General features: G+C 36.0%; 1 protein-coding gene across 1 annotated transcript in view; it reads left to right on the top strand.

Annotated features, from left to right (window-relative positions):
• ALK (ALK receptor tyrosine kinase) overlaps positions 1 to 26518 on the top strand; it is a 155852-nt gene that overhangs the window by 39836 nt on the left and 89498 nt on the right. The window contains exons 4-6 of the mRNA XM_029286012.1: positions 1953 to 2122; positions 15188 to 15282; positions 17085 to 17210. Of these exons, the coding sequence (XP_029141845.1) occupies positions 1953 to 2122; positions 15188 to 15282; positions 17085 to 17210 (391 nt within the window). The remainder of the gene's footprint in view (positions 1 to 1952; positions 2123 to 15187; positions 15283 to 17084; positions 17211 to 26518) is intronic.

Genomic DNA, 26518 nt, shown 5'->3' with positions numbered 1-26518 from the left:
ACCATGACAAGGGCTCAATGACTATCTCCCCTAATGCCAGATCATTCTGCCACTGGCCTGAGACAAAAATCAGGTCCAGCGTGTGTCCACCCGTGTGAGTGGGGGCCTGTATTAATTGGGTCAAGTCCAAGGCCGTCATGGAAGCCAAGAACTCCTGAGCTGCCGCTGACGTCTCCCCCACTGATGGCAGGTTGAAATCTGTATGAAATGAATGGAAAATACCATACAAAGTTAGGTGTTATTGCTATGCAAATAACAGCTAGTACTGTATTGGTTTTTAATTTTTTTTACCCTTTTACCATATCAAAGTATGAAGTTTTAATACTTATCTAAGAGTGATGGAGATTAAATGTGCTTTAAGATCAGTCTAGATCAGGGGTCTGCAACCTTGACAACTTTAAGACTTGTGGACTTCAGCTCCCAAAATTCCTCTGGGAGCTGAAGTCCACAAGTTTTAAAGTTGTCAAGGTTGCAGACCCCTGGTCTAGATCAAATAGAACTAATTGTAATGCTAGAGATGTACTTATTCAAGATCCAGTCCATCCCTCCAGAAGGAGCCATGTTTAGTTCAGTTTAATGGTTTAATGGTTCAGTTTAAGTTTAGCATTTGTCAACGCTGTTTATCTTCTAAACTAAACTTCTAAACCGACCAGTTTATCTTCTAAAATTAGTCCATTACAATGCAGTCTATGCAGGTAGTCTCTGAAGAGAGTACAGAAAATTCAGTTACTGCAGGATGTGTGGCTTTCCTATTCTAGTCCATCAGTTCCTTAGAAGCATCTGCACTAAACAATCAGGTACTTCTCAAGCCAAGTCAAAGCATTCAGGTTTAGTAAGTGGCTTCTCTTTGGGAAGTCTCAGCATGTCCCCTTCCAGCACATCTTTTGATGAGACTTTGTTCCACCTTAGGGAAGAGCTTGGTCTAATAACCTCGACATTAGCAAACTCCTTTTACAGTGAATATTCAGCCAAGCCCTTCTTTTTGACTCCCACAAACAAGTGAATATCCTTTTCTTTCAGTATTCATTCTGTTCCACTTTTTATGCTTTACTTTGAATTGTGCTGTTGAACTCTGTTCTTACTTTTTGTTGGTGGTGGGTTTATTTTTTTTTTCCTCGAAGCAAATTAATGTAATGTTGGAAATCACTATAAAGCTTGCTATTGAAATGTTCTTAGTAAATATGGAAAGGGGCTCTAAGATAGGTTGGAGTGAGACAAGTAAACTCTTATACTCTCTAGAAAGAAATGCAGAGATTTGATTGCCAAACCAGCCAGATTACATAGAAGCTACAAAGTGTGATGCTGAGGCTTATTTCCCGCAATATGGCATGCAGAAGGAATAAGAATGGAGCTCAAGGCTAAAGCTTTATAACTTGAGCTTTGAGTGGCTGAGAAAGTATTGAAACCAGCATAAGCCATCTCTGAAATGATTACCAAAATAGATATTCCATCTACTGCTTCTCTGTTGTGTAAAATAAGGTACATAAGAAAAGAAAGTGGCATTTATATTCCAGGGAATGTGAAACTCTTTTACAAACTCAACTTTAAATTACTTGGGGGGGAGGGAAGAATGAGCGAGCCACATGCAACCACTGGAGAAGTATTCTCAGCATTTCTTCATAGTACATGCTTAAAGTGAACACGATTAATTTGACATAATGAGCCATGGTGGCGCAGCGGTTAGAATGCAGTACTGCAGGCTAACTCACTGCTCACTCCAGGAGTTCAATTCTGAGAGGCTCAAGGTTGACTCAGCCTTCCATCCTTCTGAGGTCGGTAAAATGAGGACCCAGATTTTGTGGGGCAATATGCTGACTCTGTAAACCTCTTAGAGAGGACTGTAAAGCACTATGAAGTGTTATATAAGTCTAAGTGCTATTGCCGTAATGCAGATGGTTGCTGTTTCTTAGCATGCTGTTTTCACTGATTTTGCATACATTTTTCTCTCTTAGCTTCAGATATCATGGCTCCTCCAAGGCAAATTGCTTGGAGATGTCTCCTTTGTCCTTGTTGAGAACAAGACTGGAAAAGAGCAGAGCAGAAAGCTCTGGCACTTGAATGACCAGAAAGGATTGGGAGTATGGCAAAAGATGATCAGACCTCTCCCTGACGTTTTTGACAGGTAGGATATATCATGCTTCTTCATATGTCATTTGACTGAATGAATTCTTGACTGACTGAAACTGCTGATAAGCAATGACAACCAGTTAAGCTTTTCTCATTTAAATTCAGATTTAAACTTTTTTTTTATTATTTGAAAGCAGTGTGGTTTTTAAGAAAAGCAAATTTCATCTACTTTGGCTTGGTTGTCCAATATTTAATGGGATCAACACAATCATAGACAGGAAATATAACTTTTCCTCTACAGCCATTGTTCTTAGAACAATTCCTTTTCCTCTCTCGCATCAGACATACTTGCCCATAGCTCATTCTTTATTTGTTCTTGCTGCCTGCTGATAATGAATGCCTGGAGTTTCTTTTTGAGGCAGTGACTGGTTTCATGATGATTCAGTTCAAAACTGCTTCCTTGACCCCAGACTTAATATAGGCAGTCACTTCAGGAGATAGGCTTAGTATCTTTCTAGCATACGATGCCCCTCTGGAGTGTCTTACAAAAGATAAGTTTTCTTCTGCCTTGCACAGGTTTTTAAATGGATTGAAATCATAGACATACTGTAGCAGAAATGAAGTAGATATTATTTTGATCACAGAATGAATACAAGAGACTTAAAAGCTTTAGCCACTGGGGTCTCCGCTAAATATGGCACTAGAGAGCCCCCAAGGCACATGTCACACAATTCACCAGTGTGTCAATGCTCAAATCTACACAAATACATCCTCTTTTATAAAATAAAGACACAAGCTCTTAATTGTTACTCAGAAAATATTGCTGCTTTAAAATAATAACATAAGCAGATCTAAGCATACTTCAGAGTAAATGTTGCTAGGCCTGCATGATAAAAACCTTTTACAGAACATTTAATATTAATCCTTGGGAATCCAAAACAGCTAACTCTGTACCTTGTTCAGGATACAAAAGTCTTCCACAAACACCATCTGTTGTGTTTGCCCACAACACCATCACTAAATGAAAATCAAACCCCAATCTACTTTTTAAAAAATCTGGTGTTCTCCTCCTCTCTCATCTTAGGGACATTTTCATCTCTCCTCCCCAAGTGTCTGAGGAGAGGGAAAGCTTGGCTGAAATGTTCAACACTGCTGTTGTTCCTTATTTTTTGAGTGGTTAAGTATTCCAGGAACAGCTTCATGGGAATCTAAGGATTTAATGTCTGTTTTATTTATAAATTATAAATTTAACAGCTGAGAAGAAATGGCTGGGAAGAAATACTATATCCTTCAAATCATTTTGTAAGGACTAAAGTTGAAGAGATGGGGACTAATAGTTCTCATACTAGAAAAAACTGTCATTGTATATAATTTCCACCGAAGACCAAGAATGTAAACTAAAATAGATGATAGAGGAGGGATGAGGGAGGGAGGGAAGGAGGGATAGGAGGGATGGATAGATAGATAGATAGATAGATAGATAGATAGATAGATAGATAGATAGATAGATAGACAGACAGACAGACAGACAGACAGACAGACAGACAGACAGACAGACACACACACACACACACACAGAGAGAGAGAGAGAGAGAGAGAGAGAGAGAGAGAGAGAGAGAGAGATGATATAGAAGAATGAATATGTGTTTTTCTGTGATTTGTAGGAGACACATATTGCACAGCTTCTATTTTGTCTGCATTAAAACAACTTATCTAGCTGTCTTGCATCTGTGAACTTCTCTTGCAGCAAATTCCTGAATACTAGATGAAATATCTGAGAATCAAGATGTATTGCCTTGCCTGTCGTGAAGTCTAATACAGATTTACTGGCTCTGTACCCCATGAGATTTTACTTTCAGTAGATTCATGGCTATTTTGGTCTTTTTATGCTCCGTGCTTTTTCTCCCAAATTTGCATTTCTCTTTCCCTTTCTGGTAAGATTTGACAGATAATTCGAACATAAGATTCTTTCAATGAATCAGATATCTTTCTCCTTCCATCTCTCACTGATGCTAATAATTGATGTAGTTAAGATATAGCAGTGGAGTAAGTCTACTTTCAGCCTCTGAAGTTTATTGGATTACACTGTGCCAGCCACTTTCTCTGCACCACAAGGTTGTTATGAGGAAAAATCAGAGAAAAGAATATTATGACAACTAATGAGCTAATTGAACAATCTGATTATGTGTTATCAATTTGGTTCAAACTCCTAGAGACAAAATAGATAGACCTTCCCTAGGATTACTTCTCCACATTCTGCCCCTTCAGGTCTCCAGTGATGTACTAATGTCATAGTAATTGGGTCCACATTCACCTTGCTGCTCTTTTTTATTTCACCTTTCTCAGCGTTATAGGCTTCTCAAGAGAGCAGGTCTTCACATAATATGTCCAGCATATGACAATATGGGTCTGGTCATTTGTGCCTCAAGTGAGAATTGAAGAAAGGTGGATAGAAATCTAATAAATAAAAATAAGTAAATAATATTCACCAATTTCTCCATAAAAGAAAAGGGTTTTAGAAATCACAGAAGGATTTATTTGTCTCACGAACAACTCTATATTCCTAGTTGTCTTCCCCAATGCTAACCTAAAAATATGGGAAAGTTCTGAGTGCTTAAGCCTTTGCTGCAAATAATATATTTATTGTTTGTGTCTCAGCCTTAACACTTTCATTCATGTTAAAAACAATGCATATAATTTTAAGGGTACCTTGGTGGAGATACTATGCCGAAAATGTATTTCATCTTCCTGACTCTTGAAATAGCATAGCATAGTGTGGGTTAATACAAAAAGCATTCTATTGTGTATATGAAATTAATGTACGATATAAAACTATCAGCATTGCCTCCGTTTGCTGTTCTTTGTTGTCTTTGCCCTCCATAATAAGATGTACTGGCTTCATTTCTTTTAGTTATCTTCCATTTTTCAGTAGCTTTTTTGAATTCATTTGTCTAGCATCATTTATGTGTTGCCAAGGTAACAATTTCCCCCCTAAACCCTATCCATTCTCATATACTTCATTTGTGAGGCTCCATTCTGATTCTCAGATTCTGTGCTGCTTTCCTTCTAACTATTTGCATGGTCAAATGCAAATTTATTCATCTTTGGCATATTATCATATAGATGCTGTTTCATATTTATCTTTTTCTTAGAAACTTTATATGGTCTATGGAGAGCTCTAAAACAATCTTCAGCATTCAAAACAAGCTCTTTGAAGGAATTCTGGAATTTGGGAAGCAATCCACAGAACCATTTTATCAAGAATGGTATAAACATGATATTAAAATGCATGGAAAAATAAAATCAAGAAATCTTACAGTAAAACTATTGGGTTTTTTCCCTTTCCTCCTCCACTTAACTACACCTGCATAGGTGCATACATTTACTTATATTTATTTAGACATTTTTAACAGTCTCATGGACTCTCATGACTTAGAAACAGATTATAAAATTATCAGTATGGATCTTACACCCATAAAATACTATAATTCTTTTTCCAAACCAAACACAACTAGGGATGATTTCAGAGAATAGCCATGCCATTTTCTTGCAATGATTTGCCAATACTTTTGCTTTATTTCTGGATATATTTTTTTTAAAAATCCCCATCTAACCTGCAGCCTAGATTTCTCATCTAGATACTAGTTTGTGGAAAAGAATTCACCTCTTCTTGGTTTTCCTCAAGTTTTACATATATTTGTCACAAACAGTTATTAGAATTTAGTCTAATATATAATCTATTCTATACAGTCAGTTAGTTCAGTTAAACTAAGGGTAGTCATAGGAATATTCCATTCATCAATAGAGGCTGATTTTGGCCGGCCCTGTGCTATATATATATCATAAATATTGGGTCCCTTATCACAATTTTCACCATAACAATATAAGAAAGATCTTATGCTTCCTCAAAATAATTTACTAGTGACCTGAATTCATTGTTTGTTATAATTCTAGACAAAGTTACAAAATCATTTCTAAAGTTTTGGATTCCCACTAGTCCACTATCTGATTCATAGTCTTGAAATGGACATTTGGAGGGGATGCAAATCTTCCTGAAATTATCTTATCAAAAAGGACAAAGAAATTACAGAATTTTATGAGATATGGGACATGTATTACAATTGGTTAGAACTGAGGAATAAAAAAGTATTAGAAGTAATGTAAATAAATGTAAGAGATATAGGACATAGTATTGTTAAGAAAAAAGAAAAAATGTACTTTGTATTTTGTTGTTTGTAAAGAGAAAAAGGGAAAAAAATAAAAAAAGAGAGAGAGCAAGATAAAATTTTCCAGGGGGTTGCAAAATATTTTAACATTGGGCATATAGAAGGATATTTTTAAACAATAGACTCAGAAGTTAATTTTAAGAGTATCTGCCTCTATAGATAGATTGTGTTTAAAAGATGTTATGGAAGATGAACTGATTTTATATGACAAAATTGAGGTTGAATTGAAAGTGGAGTTTAAAATGACAGACAATAAGAATGACATGGAAAAAATGTTACACTGGATATACAAAAGAAACTAGCTAATGTCTTAATAATAAAAAGGGATATACAAATAACTAAGTGGATAATTTCCCTATATTGGATTTACAAAAGAGGTATATTGAAGTTTTGAAGAATTTTGTGAGAGAGGACAAAGAAAAGGTGAAAAGAAATCAAGTTCTTGGACATTATTTAAAAATTAAAGATCAAGATTGTTAGAAACAAAAGGAAGTAATATTAAGTTGTTTATCTGATCAAGGTTAAAATACATACGTTGTTATCTCTGTTAACTACTATGAACTTTTGCTGACATCAGGATTGAAATGACAAGGCTTTAAGAATTTATTTATAAATCAGAGATGGGAAATAGGAAGAAGTGATTAATTCTTGAATTTTAAGGGAAGGTGATAAATTACAAAAAATGTTTAAACTTATTGATGAAAGAGAGAACCATTTCTTTATATATTTTTTCCTTTACTCTGTTATTTTTTCTTTCTTTTTTGTTGATGAATTGAAGCTGAAGTAGAAGTAGGTCATGAAGCAAGATAGTGATACCAAATATGCAAGTTAGTGATGAAGACAAGGATAAAGAAGCTCTGGAGTCTGAAGTAGGAAACACATGCATGGTGGAAGGTTTCTTAATCTTTTCTCCTGTAGTAGTTCCTCACTTGTTTTCTTTCAAGGGGAAAGAAAACATGCTCTGGCAACCTCTGCTCAGTGAAGTTTCAGTTCATGTTGGCAGGCAGTGATAATACAATCAGAAAATGGATACATAAATACCAATTCACAGATGAAACAAGAATGTTGGACTAATGGGCATCTGATTCCTGATCGTATGCCAAATTTCTATTTTGTTGTACAGCACAGCAATAATCCTATAGTGCAATTCCCCTGAGCAAAATGAACTGAAAATATTTGTGTCTTGCCCCAAATAATTTTCTTTACAAATAATTAACTCCCACAGCAATTTATTTTCCCAAAACTGTTATTTTCTTTCAAACCTCCGGAAATGATTTCTTCTTCAATCAAGGAATATCTAATTTGTTGTGGTAGTTCTCTTTCAATGAAGTCCAATCCTATCTGCAGCACATTCAGTGCAGCCAGGTTCTCTGTACTTCCTCCTCCAGTTTAAATTGACATGACTGCAAAAATAATAACATTTAAATTAGTTAGCTGGCCCACTATATACTTTGTGACTATGTCAAGTTTACATTAGCTGATAAACTTTATTCATTTATTCACATTTCTAGATCTTAATAACTTATATGTCTATCATCTATCTATCTATCTGATGCCATCCAACTCTTCATTAAAAAATAAAGATCAACAAATCACACACACACACACACACACACACACGCAAACAACTAGAACCTGAGAAAAGGAATAATATGGCAGACCTACAGAACAACTCAAAACTTTCATCAACATCTAACCTCCAGCAAAGGGCTCCACCAACCCAAGTCCAAGACCTGGGAAAAAGATCAAACTTTATGGTCTTTGAAATGTCAACAGGGTGGGAGCCATCTGGATCTCTGGACCACCTCTTTCCAGAGGTAGATGCTGTGAGGGAGAAGGCACAATTCCTGGTTCTGATGCATTTGATTGAAGTAACATGCCATCCTTATCAGCGTGAATTAACTGGAGATAGTCATGGTGGGCTTTATAGATCATAATCAGCATCTTGACTGCACCCAGAAACAAACTGCAACCTGTATAGCTTGCAGAAGTGTCCCGTCAATATACCAAGGCACGCCAATTACTGTCCATTGCATTCTGGACCAGTTGAAGATTCTGAGTGGTCTTCAAGGGTATCTGTAATTCAACGTATGGCATATTGCAATAGTCAAGCCATGAGATAACTAGGGCAGGAGTGACTGTCTGATATGTCCCAGTCGAGGAAAAAGCACTGGATAAAGCTGTGCAAAGGCCATCTTGGGCATAGTTGCCACCTGCTCATTAAACAGAAGCTGCAAATCTTCAAAACTTCTGAATTGTGTTAATATGACATTCTGAGATTGAAGATAGATTGCATTTTTACTGCTGCACCACTATTCTATTCCTGTTTGCCATTTTGAGGATAAAAAAAATTGAGCAAACCAAATGTCTTAAAAGTAAACAAATTCTAAAAACTGAAGATGATAGCTGGACAGAAAAAAAATGGGAGGATAGTGGCCTTTAAAACTAAACTAGAATGGAACATTCTAGAGTTGCAAGGGTCCATTGGCACCAACTTTCACCTCAATCTAGTTTAAAAAAATCTAGACAAGTGGCTGTCTGGCCTTTGTCTGAACACATCTCAGGATAATTGGTTCCACCATCAAACTGCTCTTATTGTTAAAAAAATTCTTTCTACCATGCAATTGGAATCTGTTTCTGGATCTGAATATGTTATTTCATATTTTGTACCTTGGAACCAGGAAAACCTCCTGATCACATCTCATATTTCTCTCTATATTGCTTTGACCAAAATGAACTGAAACTGTTTTCAAATTTAACATCATGCCTTTCATATATCATAGGCCTTTGAAGAGATACCTTTCAATATTATACTTCCTGTCAGATGAAGATCAGCATGTTGTGAGGACAATTTTCAAGGAGTGCAAAATGCTTCATTTTAATATGGTCTGACATCTTATTAGTTTCCCATTACTTTCAATGAAGATTTACTTGTGACTGTAGTCTTGGTTTGAAATGCTGAGGTTTTTCATTTCAGTGGCATCTCATTTAAGGAATATCTAATTTGTTGTGGTAGTTCTCTTTCAATGAAGTCCAATCCTATCTGCAGCACACTCAGTGCAGCCAGGTTCTTGGGAAAAAATGTATATAAAGTAGCTTTCAGACAGATTGGACAAATGGTCTTCTATTTATAAACAATTAAATAAGGGCTTATAGTCAAAAGAGCAAAGTCTTTTAGAATTACAAGGTACTGGCACTAAAAAGAAACATTCTACTGATTGACCAAAGAACTGCTGAAAGGAATCTTTCCCAGTTCATTTTATTTTAGGACTCTACTAAAAATGTTTCCAGCTTAGTGCTTGCAGAACTGTTGGATAGCTGTAGTTGGATTCCCATGGAGCAAAATCAGCTGACTACACAGTGCAATATCAGCATCCTTCTTTTTAAATCAAAGGTAGAAATAGTATGTGTATAAAATTGAAAGGCTTGTTTTCTTTTAATGGGCTTATTGGCCATATCAGTCCCAACATTTCAGTTGGAATTAATCTGAATTCAGTTGGAATTCAGACAGGTTGCTAATATTAATTTGCTTTTTGCTCTTTGTGAGCAACAGAAGAGCAGCTGCTTTTCATCTGGCCCCACATTTTACTCAGAAGTGAGGAGAAATAAAAGTCATTGTTTCATGCTTTCTATTAATAATCCAGCATAGCATGAAACTAGCAAGAGCCTGGGCATATCACTACTCATTGCCCGTAAGGCAAGTGGAATTTAAATGGAGTCATTTCCAATGGAAAGAACTGAAGAAAGTCTACAAAACTGAGAACTGGTTTTGAACCAGAATATTCCTGTGTGGCTTGTCTCTGCAATTCTTATCACAAGAATTTCTAAGGTTATTGCTAATTACAATACCGTGATATTGAGGCTTGAAATGTTTGGTTTCACAAGGTCCAAGCTTTGCTGGAAAAGAAATGTGACTTGATCTCTAGATGCAGAGAAACTAAAGAAAGGAATGCTGACTAACGACATTGTTTAGAAACTGGATCTGTACAAAGTAGCTTATACTATAATTAGATTTTAAAACAGAGATGTTGCTCTCTGGGTGTCCTGGCTTCTGAGATTTCAACTAAGGGATTGTTCATGAATGATAAACCTATCACCTCAATAATAAGAGCGGGAACATGCTTACGTTTTCAAAACGAAAGGTGAATTTTTCAACAGATAAGGCAAGACACTTTCTTAAATTAGTCATATTCCGTTCCTCATCTGTGAAATAGAATTAACAGAATAAGCTTACTTCTTAAAGCTGTGCTGAGTGAAAGCACAATAAAGATATTAAAGCATTTTATGCCACTAACAAAAATACTATACTCTTTATAGCTGGATACCTGGCAGGCAGATCCTGACTAGTGTTATTAGTAGAATTGCACCATTTTTCTATTGATTACAGATCAAGGAAGAATATTTTCTTGCCATCCCTTTCTTATCTTTTCTTAACACTGTTTTTGAAAAATTAACTGCTACCTTTTTTTCATAGCTGAGTGGCTTCAACAGCACTTGCAGCTCCCCCAGAGAAAATCCAAGTCACTTAAAACCATGCTGGCAACCTGAGCAGACACATTTGTATGCAACCAAACACATCTGACTACTAGTTGAAGTCACAAGCCAAATCAGAATGAGGGTAGTCAGAGCTACAAGGGGGGGGGGGGGTATTTGAAAAAGAAATTAGGCTCAACTGAAGTATATCTATTGAAATGGGATTCTTTTAATTTGCCAGAAGAAAGGAGTTTGAATCTTATCCTATTTTGATTCCAATAGTTTGGCCCTTTCTCTGAAATAGCATTTTTATCCTATCATGAAATACGCAACTTCTCCCCAGTTAGTGAACTGGAAGTTGTGTGCGTGTCATTTTGGATGAGAAAATCCAAACTGACTGGAGCCTGAGTTTACACAGTTTTGTTGTTGTTGTTGTTGTTGTTGTTGTTCAATCTGAGCCAGAACCTGAATGAAGATGTGGACAGGTCTTGTTATTTGAGGAAACATTGTTTAAAAAAAATGGAAGAAATGTGCATGCTCTCTATTTATCTCTATTAGGTCTCTGTTTCACTTTTGATTGTCTTACTTTAAGTGTATATGAGACTTTTATGGCTTTCTTTAGACAGCCATCTTCACCTTTAATGGAATTATGATTGTAATGATTATGGAGCAATTCCTGGATTCAGAAAAGCTGCATGATCCTGTCTGAAGTGCCTGCAAACCAATATTAAATTGCTCGGCTAGCTAAAGCATTATGGCACAAAGAGTTATTAAAGGAAAGGTGATGAAAGAGCTAAATACAAGAGGCACCAGTGCAATTCTCTCCTTGGAGGGAAGGGTTCCAGTTAGACCAAAGCTACAGGAAGGCATATGATTAGGACAAGGTACAAATAGTGATTCTAAAATATCGTTCATTTAAATGCTTCCTGAAATGCACTATGCAACCCTCTGTGATTCCAGAGATTAATATACACATTAGCATGTATTTCTTCGGTAAAACTTTACTTAAAGTTTTAACCCTTCCTTCATTGTAGGTTTAGTAGGATGGGAAGCATAAATGATGCTATGAAAATTGAAACTGAATAGCAAAAATGCAGTATGAAACAAATAGAAATGCAGTATAAACTCATAAAGGCAGCATTATAGGAAAAGCATAACAAAATGGCAAATTAAATCAGCTATCAAAGAACTGTGAACCTGTTTCTATGGTATCTTTCTCCATATTATACATTCATGTGAGAACACAAATGAGAAACATAATGTAGTTGTTCAAAGGGAGGGAAGAATGACCCATTTCATCCAGCCTAGTTCACATAAAGAAATTAAGGAGTGAATCTGTTCCAGAAATGTCGGAAAAGCCTTCTACTTCTTAGGCTATACTTGCTTCCACTCCCCCCCCCCAATAAACAAGTGAGTGAATACAATTGAAAAAGATTTAACACAAAATTCAGAATATTTGTTGGGTCCTATTTACAAGTTTTTCTTGAAATACAATCCAAAACCCATTCAAATTGCATTCAATATATCTCGCAGTAAAAAGCCAAATCTACTCAGTATTGTCACTGAAGTGAAGGACTATTCTAAACAAAAGTTATAAAGTTAAAATTTGGTTTTGTTGTTGACTAGAGTTGAAATTATAAATGTAACAGTCTTTCTGTTTGCCATCATTCATCTGTATTACATTTATTGGCACTGTGATTTTATTATTTTTCAACACATAAATTTCTATCCTAAATTAACCCTTCACCCGAAAAGTTGAATGTATTTTGATAAATGCACTTAAGGTTCATTTAAGATGCAGAAAGTTAGTAATTTAATAGAACATATAGCAATGTTGCCCTGTGTGAGTTGTTTCCTTGGCTAGTATTATTCCCTAGACTCCTGCTGAGCAATCAGATGGGCATGATTTTTGTTGCCTTCTACAAGTTTTTCTTAATCATAGTTAGCCTCATTATCATGGCTTAATCCTTTGAGAATTATTTCATGCTTTTGAATAGCATTTTTAAGTAGAAATGAAATAAACATAGATGTTGTAGGTTCTTGTTCTAAATCAGATGGGAGAAGTTTCAAAGTGGCTTTCTGTTTTGAGAGACATCCTCCACCTTGTGGAGCAGAAAAAAGGAAAACGGTAATAATGTAAGAAGAGGATGCCTATGTTGTCCCTGCAATCTTGCCTCAAATGTAGAGGTTAAGGTGCCCTTCCAGAGAGGGCTTAATATTTTTGAGAAACTAATGGCACCATTTTTACCTCCTTGAACCAATCCTTAGAATGTTTCCTTTGCAATAATCCATCAGGAAGACCTACTTATTTCCACTGCATTTAGAAGTAGGGTACCTGAAATGCCAGTTTAATATTTCTTCCCTAATGGATTGCTTGGCATTTTCAAATAAAGGAATGAAAATTCTCCATTTGATGGCTGGTGCTATTGTAATATAACTTAGATTGGCACCCACCCCTTCTGCCTTTAGGAAGGGCCCAAGGACTTGTCTGTGAGATTGTGCCAGGGGGTTCAGCAATAGTGGGCAGCCTTGGCAATGACTATATTAGAGGGAGTATGATTTATAGTCATATGTTTTACTGTGATTATGTTTTACTGAATTTTTAACTGTGGTTTTAAGATAGCTATATATTGTGCTAATTTATTTTTTACTATTTCTATTGTTGTTTTAATTGTTGTGAGATGCACAGAATTTCACTTCTAAGATGGATAGCTATGATAGATAGATAGATAGATAGATAGATAGATAGATAGATAGATAGATAGATAGATAGATAGATAGATAGATAGATAGATAGATAGATAGATAGATAGATAGATAGATAGNAGGCAGGCAGGCAGGCAGGCAGGCAGGCAGGCAGGCAGGCAGGCAGGCAGGCAGGCAGGCAGACAACCTGTTGATGGTATGGAGTTTTAGTTTTATATACATTTCACTCTTACTAATATAAAATGTGCTCTGGCCCTTATTAGAATGGGTTTATTTATCACACACTGTTCACTTTTTAGTTTTTCTATATTTATGAAAATAAAAAACCATATGAGTTAGAAAGCAGCTATCGTTGATTGGCACAAGAATCTATCCTTATCTAAACCATTATTTTCACCAATGGGGCTTTATGTTGTATTAATATGATTAAATTATAAAGTCAATAATATACTCTTAATTTATTTGACTTAATCGGATCAATAGAAAATTCATGTGATGGCAATGCAGGTTGTTAACTTAACTATTAAAATTCAAGTGAACTCATAAGTGGAATAGAATAAAAGGTAACCTTATCAGGAAATTGCAATGCAGCTATGAGTATGAAGATCTGAATTCTATAGGGAGTATTTCAGAGGAAATGAGGATTAAAGCAGAAGGCATTTTGTAAAGGGAGAAGTAGATATTTTCAAGTATTGTCTGTTTCTGAAATATTCATTATTAAAGATAACTCTTTAATAACTATTTTCATTAGGGAATCTTTTTCATCCTAGTGTTTATATCTATATACGCATGGACATGTATGTGCACATGGGTTCACACATGTGTGCATAAGCATGTGTGTATGTGTGTGTGTGTGTACATATACATGTATTCACATTCATATCTAAATATTCCTACCAATCCAGCATAAAATATACCAGTGTAAAATATTATTAAATAAGCATATAGTTAAAAGTTAAGAGCAAGGATACTTCTTTATGTCTACCAGTTTGAGGCATTTTAAGAAAAAATAGTTTAAAAACATTTTTTCCCAAGATGTTTTTTCAACCTCCCAGTCTGGCCTACAATTCTGGAATTTCTGTCAATCTTCCATTGTGACAAATGTATAAAATTCATTAGAAATAAATATTTCTGAGTATTTCTGATTAGCACTACTGAAAATCATATTTATGTGAAAATAGCTACCAAGTGTAAGTCCGAGACTCCTTTTTATAGATGTAGCAAAGATCTTTCCTTTACCTACCAAACTGTGCCAAAGGCCATCTAATGAAAAAGAGGCAGCATAACACATTGGACCACAGATGAGCCCAAGTGGGCAGAATCAGTGAGTAAATCCAGAAAATGGACACCTGTTCTTGCCCTTGTAGCTCTCACTCATTTGAAGATGGCTTCATGGGGAAGTCTTATGTGTATCAGCATAGATATTTTCACTTGTATCTAAACTAAATACTTGCTTTTATTTTGTTAAAACAAGTGATTTGCTAGATTCCAGGAGTGTGTTTTACCTGTCCTCCAGAACCTAATACTTTCCAAATGTGTGGACTACAATTCCCATCATTCTCAGTCTGTACTGTTGACACAACCAGAGGGCACCAATTTGAAAAGGTGATACTTTTTAGTTTAAGTCTAGGTTGAGAGTATTAAGACCAAAGTGGTTTTATGATGAGTGGTTGCCTTGACTGACATTGTCTGATCTCTCCCATTATTCTTTACAGATTTTGGCTTCAGATTATTGCATCCTGGAAAGCTGGATCAGAAGCCATCATTGCCTTTGATAATGTGTCTCTCAGCCTGGATTGTTATCTGACAAGTGAGCAAGCCTGTGATTAGCTTTTAGATTGGTAGAGTGCCCATATGTCTTGCCAAAGACTAAATGCTTTTCATTACACTTAGAATGTAGGTGTAACTTTTATTTCCTGCTTTGGTGCTTCCCCATATTTTGAAAAGGGAAGACAAGATGTCAGTCCTTCAAGATAGATCAGACCAGGAAATCGGAGTTATGAATGCTAATGCTACTTATATTCTAAGTTTTTGATAAGAGAATCTTACAAATCTGAATGTTTATATTTCCTTTATCTGAACATTATCTTGGTTGGGGTTCTTTCTCTGTTCCTCAAAGTTATTCCTTCTGCCCATTACACAAGATGACCCCAGTATTACTATGGGTTTATGTCACAAAGCTTTCTGCATTTAATGTGTTGAATATTGACAAGAAATCCAGTGATTTTCTGGGCAGAAAACATTAAAGTCCCATTATGTAGTAATATAATGCTCGCTAGAGTTTGTTTGTTTTATTCAATTTATATAGCTGCCCATTTCAGTCAATAACTCTGAGCAGCTCTCAGCTCAGAAAATATATTACAAGTAAAAATACCGAAAATATTTTAAAATAGTACATTTCAGAAATCTGTGTAAGTCTCCATCCCAGTAGAACCCAAGTGCAGTGTAAGTTAGCTGAGTAAGATTACTTTACCATTCTTATTTTTCCCATAACTTCATATGTACTAAATTCAAATGCACTGAACTACTGAATAATAGCTAAGTGTGAAATGTTTGTTTGTTACATTCCCTTAACCATTTCCCCCAACCATTGAAACCTTCAACCATGTTCTGTTCACATATTCCTTTAGCTAGTAGTTCTTCTAATGTAAATGCATGGTACAGGGACTCCTCCACTTATGACCAGAACTGGGACCAGAATTTCCATCATAAATTAGCACAGTCCTAAAGTAAGTCATCACATGACTGGAGCTGATTTTAGGACCACTTTTACCATGGTCACTAGAGTAAGTTGCCACTGTTAGACAAATCACATGGACATTAAACAAACCGTATGATTATTAAGCTAATCCCGCTTCCCCAATTGACACTGTGGTTCGAAACTGTCTGGGAAGATTGCAAATCACAATCAGATGACCATAGGATACCTGCAATTGGTCATAAATGCCAGCTGGTTGACATGAATCTAAATTGCAATTACACAAAATCACAAGGGTCATAACTTTTAGGACAGGTCACAAATCACTTTTTTCAAGGCCATTGTAATTTTGAATTATTGTTAAATGAATGGTCATTAAGTCTAGGATTACCTATATTTATTGCTTAGCTACAGTATTTTACAGCCACGCTCCATAGTATTCCAAAAGAAACCTCTCCTTTCTTTTTAATGAATTTCATTTGCTTGCACCGTTTGTGTACTAATGCAAATACTGTTCAATTTTAGCATCTGCAATTATAAAGAAATATAAAGAAAGAATAAAAAGAAAGAAAAACTATTATGAAAATTGTATAAACTTGCTGTAACTGGGTGGTTATACAGCATTTACTGGAATTTTTCAACTATAAGAAATATGTCCCTTCACCTTCTTTTCTTTCTTTCTTTCTTTCTTTCTTTCTTTCTTTCTTTCTTTCTTTCTTTCTTTCTTTCTTTCTTTCTTTCTTTCTTTCTTTCTTTCCCCCTCTATTTATTTCAAATCATGCTATAGCAATACAGTAATAGTTTAACACTATGTGTATTCTGGTTGCAATCATTTGGCCTGGTTTGATTCACTTTTTCAGGCCTACACACGTAGCCCTACACAGTCAAAAAACAGACTGCTTTTTCTGTTTCAGTCAATGAAGAGAAGACATCTCGACACAACAGACCAGATGCAGGCAATCTGCTCTATGAAAGAGGTAGGGGGGAAGGACATTTTGAAGAAAAACCCACACAGTTTCCTGTTACAATTGGCTTTGCAGGTAGGATATTGGCTTCTTGACAATGATTTCAGAATGATTGGACCACTCACAAGAGTGCAGATTTCCAGTGCAGTGTCGGTTAGAAGGCAAACAACAAAAAGAGAAATACTGATACCAGATAACCAACATCAGTATCAGTCAATAACAATTGCAGTTAAATACCAACCTGTCTACACACCTTAAAGATCAAAGGTATCAATCAATATAAATAATTAAAATATTAATTATTCAAAAGCATCATTAAAAGAAAAATATTCTGAACTAAAAATGGAATTCAGGAAGAACTGAGGTGTTACCTTATAGCTTAGAATATGTAGGAGACATTGAGATAACCATGAATGGAATTCTTCAGTTCATTCTCCAGGTTCTATCTAGGAGATCCTATTGTTGTTGTTATTATATAGACAAAAATGTGAAATCACAGCTGCCAGTTCTTTAGCTAATATTGACTTTCATATGCATTGCCTTCTTCCCAAGTGTTGTTATTGTTATAATATAGACAAAAATGTGAAATCACAGCTGTCAGTTCTTTAGCTGTTGTTGGCTTTCATACACATCAATTATAGTATAGACAAAAATGTGAAATCACAGCTGTCAGTTCTGTAGCTGTTGTTGGCTTTCATACACATTAAGTTCTTCCCAACAACCTACTATATATGTGCTGATAACCACTGGAACTACCATGGTTGGTTTATGCCATAATCTTGCAGTTTTAATTTTCAGATCACAATACTTTGTGATCTTCTCCAATTCTTTGACTTCTATTCTACTGTCTCCTAGTATTGCCACATCAATTATCTACACTTTCTTCTTTTCAACCACAGTTAAATCTGATGTGCTATACAGCAAGATATAAGTTTGTATTTGGAAATCCCACAATATTTTAACCTGCTTATTTTTAAGTACTTTTTCAATTCTTATGTTCCCAACAATTTTTCATTACTGATCATTTTTACTGATGTTCCAGTGAATCATTTTTGTGACTGTGTTATATCATTTATAATCAGTTTGTGTGATTGTCTTGCATGAGCTGAGTATGTGAGCTATTGTTTCTTCTGTTTCTTTGCATAATCTGCATTTTGAATCATTAGACAATTTTTCAGTTCTGACCTTGATTGCATTAGTTCAAATAGCTTGCTCTTGAGCAGCTAAAATCAAGCCTACAAAATCATTTTTTAAAAAATATTCCAGTTATAAGCTATTGCCAGGATTTAGCTTTATCCACTTTTCACTTGATCTTTCTAGAAATTGAACATGTAATGTTTTTATTACCAGCATTCTGTGTGAGTTTTTATTACATTATTTCAATATTCATGTTTGTTTCTTTCACATTTCGTAAGTTCCAGTTTTAAACCTGCATCAATATGTGTTCTTGGTGGTCTTTTCATAATCAGCCAACACATGCTTTTCCTCTTTGACAGTTGGTTGGACTAATAATAATAATAATAATAATAATAATAATAATAATAATAATAATAATAATAATAATAATAAAGATAATGTTGGAAGGGACCTTGGAGGTCATCTAGTCCAACCCCCTGTTCGGGCAGGAAACCCTATATCATTTCGGACAAATGGCTGTCCAGTTTCTTCTTAAAAACTTCAAGTGTTGGCGCATTCACCGCTTCTGGAGGCAGGTTGTTCCACTGGTTAATTGTTCTAACTGTCAGGAAGTTTCTCCTTAGTTCTAGATTGCTTCTCTCTTTGGTTAGTTTCCACCCATTGCTTCTTGTCCTGCCTTCAGGCGCTTTGGAGAACAGCCTGACTCCCTCTTCTTTGTGGCAGCCCCTGAGATATTGGAACACTGCTATCATGTCCCCCCTCGTCCTTCTCTTCATTAAACTAGACATACCCAATTCCAGCAACCATTCCTTATATGTTTTAGCCTCCAGTCCCCTAATCATCTTTGTTGCTCTTCTCTGTACTTTTTCTAGAGTCTCAACATCTTTTTTACATCGTGGTGACCAAAACTGGATAGGTAAAGCTCAACCTCTGTTGCTGCAGCACAGGTATCACTACAGAGATGTAATGCAAAATGAATAGCTATTAGCTTTTTAGTTTTTTGGTTCAAACCGTCCAGTTGAAGTTGTGTCCATTTAATGATACCAGCTATGTATGGCCCAGGTATTGATAGCTTTGATGGTGTTTCCCCCCATTCAATTTTTTCTTAAGTACTTTTCTCACTCTTTTAATGTATTCTTTATTAATCACATTTTCAACTTGTCCATGCTTGTTGTTATCCAACCGTAAAATACCCAAACATAAAATTTATATTTGATTTATACATTTTATATTTTATAATTACAGGTCGCCCTCGCTTAAGAACCATTTAGTCAGTGACCATTCAAAATTATGATGGTGCTGAACAAAGACATTTATGATTGGTGCCAAACTTACAGCCCCTGCAGGGCCCCCTGATCACGTGATTGCAATCTGGGCATCTGGCAACCTGTTTGCACTTACCCTTTATATTTCAGAATGACATAACACTTGTAAACACAAGGTTGCTTTATGAGAATTATAGCATAGTCTAAGCAGTTGCACTGTGGCTTGGAAAAGCCGAGGTCCCTAAACTAGACCTCTTCCCACTTCTTACTCTACCCATCCCTGTGCTTTTCTGGACACAACGACAGTCCTCTGCTTGTGTCCCTCAGCCAATCCTCTAAACTTCCCCTCTTCCATACCTGGCCAAGCCAGCAATATCAATCTCCTGCCTACTTCTTGAATATACTGTATGAGGTGAAGAAGGTAACAGAGGAGGTGCAGGAAGGGGAAAATGATAACAATGATGCAGGGGCTGAATGGCAACCACTGGCTGTCATCAAGTGATGCAGAGGAAGTGTTCTCTTGTCTGCTTGGTCACCTAATGCCCTCCCCCCCTCCCATGCCCTAATGCCCTCCCATATAAGCAGTTGGGAGAAACTCTTTTCCCAGGATCTGGTACGAAGGAGGATGGGACGACATATTTAGGCTACGTTCCTGGTGGCTAAATAAAGAGTCTTTATTTGTCTGCCTTTTTACAGCCCAGATCTGATGGCTCCTGTGGAAAAAAAAGGGTATGAGTAAAATGAGAAAACCGAGGACCCACAAGAAAACATGTGAAAGGGGTAGAGATTGCAAACCAAGACTGTGTTGTTTGATCAAAGCGAGATGTTGCTTACTTACGGATATACATACCTACATGCATATTTATCATGCTATTTCTTTGGGGGTAAGCAACCTATTCAAAGTTCAGAAAGGTAGCAAAAAAAGATAGCAACAACAACAAAAAAAAAAGATAGCCAAAAAGATTAAAAGCATGAGATAATCTCTTCAGGGAGGTTGATCTAATTTCTACAGGACTAGTTTACTTTCTCTGCCTGTAGCCATTCTACATTTATTGTAAATTTCATCCTTCTTTCCTTTTCTTCCTCTATGACTATTTTCATCCCAATCCTCTCTTGGCAGTACCAAAAATGGTCTGTCCCGCATTTATGTCATTCTTGTCTCTTTCTCTAATTCTTAACTTATTCTTGTAAATAATGAAATTGACCGTGTTTTAGATTTATATGCATCCCTGTTCCAGTTGTACAAATGAATACAAATGTTTACGATTTGTATATGAATCATATGAGAATTTTGGGACAACCATGGCCTGGATAATTGAGAATCTCCACAGATACAAATCATATGAGAAATTTTTCAAAGCAGAGGCTCAGCAGTTTACATTTTCATTCCTTCTGCCCAAAATATATCCAAACTGACAGTATTATATGCTTCAAGGATACTAACCTGAGCCCAGTTTTATCTCAAATATATTCATGCTCTTCTTTGCAAAGTAAGACCGTTAATCTAGAGACTACCTTGCAGGCCAACATGAATGGGTTGCCAGCACCTCATGAAGGCAGAGCTACATCAGCATGCTGAAAACACATTTAGCACACATGATTGGGTATTTTCTCTTATTTGTGATAGCTGTTTCTTGATGGTTGCATGTCCCTCATCATAAAAGTGACAGTCTTGCATTCCTGCTGGAAACTAAAATTGATTTGGCTACAGCTCTGCAGGAGCTATCTGCTTTCAGTTTGAAAATAAAGCTAAGAGGCACAGCAGGGATGGAGGAGGAGATAAGTTCTCCAGCACAGCAAAATCATCTATTTACTTTCCTAGAACAGCCTAATTACTTGTCCACAGGATAAAATTAGATGTCAGCAACAAGAAGGAGTAAGCAGCAAAATAACATCAAGAGTTACAGATAAGGTACTTATTTATTTATAAGTTATATACTAGTTACACTTCAGCAAAAGCTCCCAGAACAGTTTGCAAGAATTAAAAAAAGTAAACAAATATCAAACAATAAAACATGTCCTAAATTTCAGCATAAAAATAAACTAAGTGCAAATAAATAACTCTAAAAGCAGATATTATATTGTGAATTACATTGACAACTGTGCAAGTTCACACAGAAGAAACACCTGGACAGAGTCACCGTTTCCCGCCCAGAGGTTCTCTAAAGTCTCAAGGTTTCTATCCAATCCTTCTTTAGTCTGAAGTCAAATGATTGACTCAGACTGATAACAGAGAAATCTTCTATAGTTTTTATATCAGTTTTCACTCAGTTTGAGGACCGAACATTTTAAAAGAACTTTCCCAGTGCAAGGGAATTCATCACTAAAGTGGACTATACTATTATTGTGTTTGTTTTGTTATGAGATGGCCAAGAAGTATGGGTGAATCTCTCATCTTTTATTACACAATAATTTATTCAGTCATCCACAGCTTCAAGAGAAGTCATTGTGAGAGAAGTTCTGGACTTTTTCAGTAGTGGTGCTGCTATCATCATTAAACAAGACTCTTGCCCTTAAGAAATTGTTCGAGATTTTTTGTGAAATGTTTAGAAAAGCCATTTATGACCAGGTCTAATTTTTAGAACTTCCAGTGACACCGACAATTTGGATCTATGCTCTAAGAGAGATGTCTGCAAAATTTTATTAAAAAAAATAAAAAGTCAAGGTGGTGGCCACAACAGTATGTTTGAAGTTCCTCCTGATATACATAAGAACATTGATTGTGCCATCATGACACTGCTAATGCTCAGATGTAGAAAAGCAACCATCAAAATAAGATGTTTTTGACTTGCTATTACAATTACAGAATCCAACAGGTCACTCTTGAAATATGCCAGCCTTTAAAAATAAAGAAGAAAAGGGGGAAAAAAACAAGTAAATCATCTTAGCATGATATTTTAATATTTATAATCCATTTATTTTCCTTCTCCATTTTGGGTCATGTTTGAGGAACCTTGTGAGAAAGCCTGTATCTGCCATATAGAAAAGGTTTATAGAAACTGACTAACAGTTACCTTTTCCATAAATTAAAAATAGATGTAAAAATTGATTCTGAAAAGAAATGATATTTATGGTTGTCTTAGGGAGCTTGGATGTCTTTTCCTCTCAGCCTTTTTGAAGTCTGACATAATAAATGATAATAAATGAAAGCACTTTAGGAAGAAAAAAAAATCAAGCCTACTTTATTCCTCCTGGGAAGAATGACACTTCAAGCACAGACTATCCTGCTGTTCTATGGCAGCAGTATAACGTGACAGAATACAATATCCATTCTGCATAAGATATATTGCAAATGCAAGCAAATGCTTAAGAAGCCATATTGTCCTTTTTTGGCCAGATCTGATGCCACTGATCCATGAAGCAGCATTTCAGATAGTCTTTTTTTATTTTGAAAGTCCTAGACAAACACTCTTACTCAAGAAGTCAGCAGATCTATCTTTAGAGCCTTTACAAATGGCATTTACAAATTTCATCAGATACAGTAAATCTACTTTGAAAATAGACAGAGAATAGCAGTTTTTCTTTTTAAACATAATCACAATTCACAGATTTAATCCACGTTACAGCAAACAATGGCGCAACTGTTGCTGTATTTCAACGGGCTACCCAGAAAACAGAACCACAAAACCACCATTACATGAGTATGCACTTTATCTATTTACTTATTACTGACATTTTAGTGTCATTCCAATCCAAATGCCTCTGACTGATACAGTAGGAGCAGAAATTAACAACAATACAACAAATAGAAAATAATGTTAACATAAACCAAACTATAATGGTGTTACCAAACAGGAGCAGATCCAAATTTATCATTCCCCCAAATAGTTTCAACTTTTCACAGAAGCTACACAAGGAAGCTGAACAGGGTCCTGTATATCTGTGGGCAAATTATTCTAGAAGAATAGACTATTTATAGAAATAATAACTTAATTTCCAGTTATTCCTACCCTTAGTTTCCTATCCTAACCAGTACCTATCCTAACTGAACTCTTAATCCACAGCTCCTACTCTTAAACAAAGGTCTTTGCTGAAAATCTCCATTAAGAGCTTTGTGGACATCTAGCAATAGCAATAGCACTTAGACTTATATGCCGCTTCGCGGTGCTTTACAGCCCTCTCTAACCAATTTACAGAGTCAGTATATTGCCCCCAACAATCTGGGTCCTCATTTTACCGACCTCAGAAAGATGGAAGTCTGAGTCAATCTTGAGGCAGTGAGAATCGAATTGCCAAACTGCTGGCAGCCAGCAATCATCAGAAGTAGCCTGCAGTACTGCATTCTAACCATTGCACCACCATGGCTCTTATCTTATCTAAATATAAGCACTTTATAGAACCTCTGGAATGAGGTGCATTACAAATCAAATAAATAGAACGTCAATTGAGTCACTTCTATCTATATGTCTGCATGTTAAGTAACACCAACATATTCCGGCCCCTCTCTCCCTCTCCAAGATAGCAGGTAGAAAGTAGGGGTTGGATGGGGGAATATCAGACTTGTAATAACCATCTTGAACCCATGGTAATGGGAGATCATCCACAGTCCCATCTGGTGAGATGGGGAGGAGTTTGGTCTGGCCAATAGCTACTGGCTGAGCTAGCCATTAAAATATCCTAAGAAAAGTAAATATGTGTGGGCCTTCAAGTCAATGCTGATTCCTAGCAACCACCTGGACAAATCCCTGCATTTTTGTTGGCAAGATTTTAAAAATAGCTTGATGTTACTTGTTTCCTAGGGAAACAAGAGAATGACTGGCCCAAGGCTCCCAGCTGACTCACTAGCTATGGGTCTAGTCCCTAAAGTGGGACTAGACCCATAGCTTCCTAATTTCTAGCCTAATATCTTAACCATTACACCAAACTAGCTACATCACTACACCAAACTGCCCTTCAAGGGGATGTAATAAAAGGAAAACACCATGAAAAGAGGACAATGGTAAGGAATGGGGGGGGGGTGTTTTACAATTAAATATACTCCAACCAAACTGTATAGTGAAAAGAAATATCAGTGCTCACTAAATTTATATAGATTAGTTGTGATACATATACCCTGTCTAGCAGCCTTCTGTTGACCAGAAAATTTTTGAAGAGTGCCCTTTCTCCTTCACTAATGTTCACATCACAGTGACCCAGGATGTGGATTACATGGAAGTCATGCTTTTCACAGGTCATAATAAACATGTCTTTTGACTATTCTGTTTTGGCATTTAGGTAAACTAGTTAACTAATGTCCTTTTTAGAAATACTTGCTCATGGGTCTTTGAGGAAAATACTAAAATAATTTGGGATGAAATTGAAGTGAAAGAATGCTGGAAGAAATACTCTAGATATTTGCACATGATAATCAAAGAGCAGAATTAAAAAGATTGCTATGTGCAATCTTGGTGCACAAGAAAAATGATAAAAGGAGTCACAGCTACTGTGGGAATATTGAAAACAGTAAGGCTGCAGATATAAATGGAAAAAAAGTGAAAATATGGATTGATTTACATGTGGAGCGGCTATGTGACTTGTTTATCATCTGTGTGAATACTGCATCTCTGTCTGACAATAGGAAGAAAGCTCTTACTGTTCCCCTATTCAAAGGTCAAGATAATAAGATTGAATGGAAACACTATAGATATGGTAGATACACATAGAAAGGTGTTCATTTAAGCTCTCAAAAGGTCACAGAGAGACAGTGTGATACCAGATTTGTCTGCTATCAGAACAGCAGACACANATATATGTGCTGATAACCACTGGAACTACCATGGTTGGTTTATGCCATAATCTTGCAGTTTTAATTTTCAGATCACAATACTTTGTGATCTTCTCCAATTCTTTGACTTCTATTCTACTGTCTCCTAGTATTGCCACATCAATTATCTACACTTTCTTCTTTTCAACCACAGTTAAATCTGATGTGCTATACAGCAAGACTATCAGTTTGTATTTGGAAATCCCACAATATTTTAACCTGCTTATTTTTAAGTACTTTTTCAATTCTTATGTTCCCAACAATTTTTCATTACTGATCATTTTTACTGATGTTCCATTACTGAATCATTTTGGTGACTGTGTTATATCATTTATAATCAGTTTGTGTGATTGTCTTGCACGAGCTGAGTATGTGAGCTATTGTTTCTTCTGTTTCTTTGCATAATCTGCATTTTGAATCATTAGACAATTTTTTCAGTTCTGACCTTGATTGCATTAGTTCAAATAAGTTGCTCTTGAGCAGCTAAAATCAAGCCTACAAAATCATTTTTTAAAAAAATATTCCAGTTATAAGCTATTGCCAGGATTTAGCTTTATCCACTTTTCACTTGATCTTTCTAGAAATTGAACATGTAATGTTTTTATTACCAGCATTCTGTGTGAGTTTTTATTACATTATTTCAATATTCATGTTTGTTTCTTTCACATTTTGTAAGTTCCAGTTTTTAACCTGCATCAATATGTGTTCTTGGTTGTCTTTTACATAATCAGCCAACGCATGCTTTTCCTCTTTGACAGTTGGTTGGACTTATAATAATAATAATAATAATAAAGATAAAGTTGGAAGGGATTTTTGAGGTCATCTAGTCCAACCCCCTGCTCGGGTAGGAAACCCTATACCATTTTGGACAAATGGCTGTCCAGTTTCTTCTTAAAAATTTCCAGTGTTGGCGCATTCACCGCTTCTGGAGGCAGGTTAATTGTTCTAACTGTCAGGAAGTTTCTCCTTAGTTCTAGGTTGCTTCTCTCTTTGGTTAGTTTCCACCCGTTGCTTCTTGTCCTGCCTTCAGGTGCTTTGCAGAATAGCTTGACTCCCTCTTCTTTGTGGCAGCCCCTGAGATATTGGAACACTGCTATCATGTCCCCCCTCGTCCTTCTCTTCATTAAACTAGACATACCCAATTCCAGCAACCATTCCTTATATGTTTTAGCCTCCAGTCCCCTAATCATCTTTGTTGCTCTTCTCTGTACTCTTTCTAGAGTCTCAACATCTTTTTT

The sequence above is a fragment of the Protobothrops mucrosquamatus genome, unplaced genomic scaffold (genome assembly GCF_001527695.2).
Source record: "Protobothrops mucrosquamatus isolate PMUCROS unplaced genomic scaffold, P.Mucros_1.0 scaffold2697, whole genome shotgun sequence".
NCBI lineage: Eukaryota > Metazoa > Chordata > Lepidosauria > Squamata > Viperidae > Protobothrops > Protobothrops mucrosquamatus.
The sequence above is the reverse complement of the archived record's forward strand: the minus strand, read 5'-3'. Positions and strand labels throughout refer to the sequence as shown.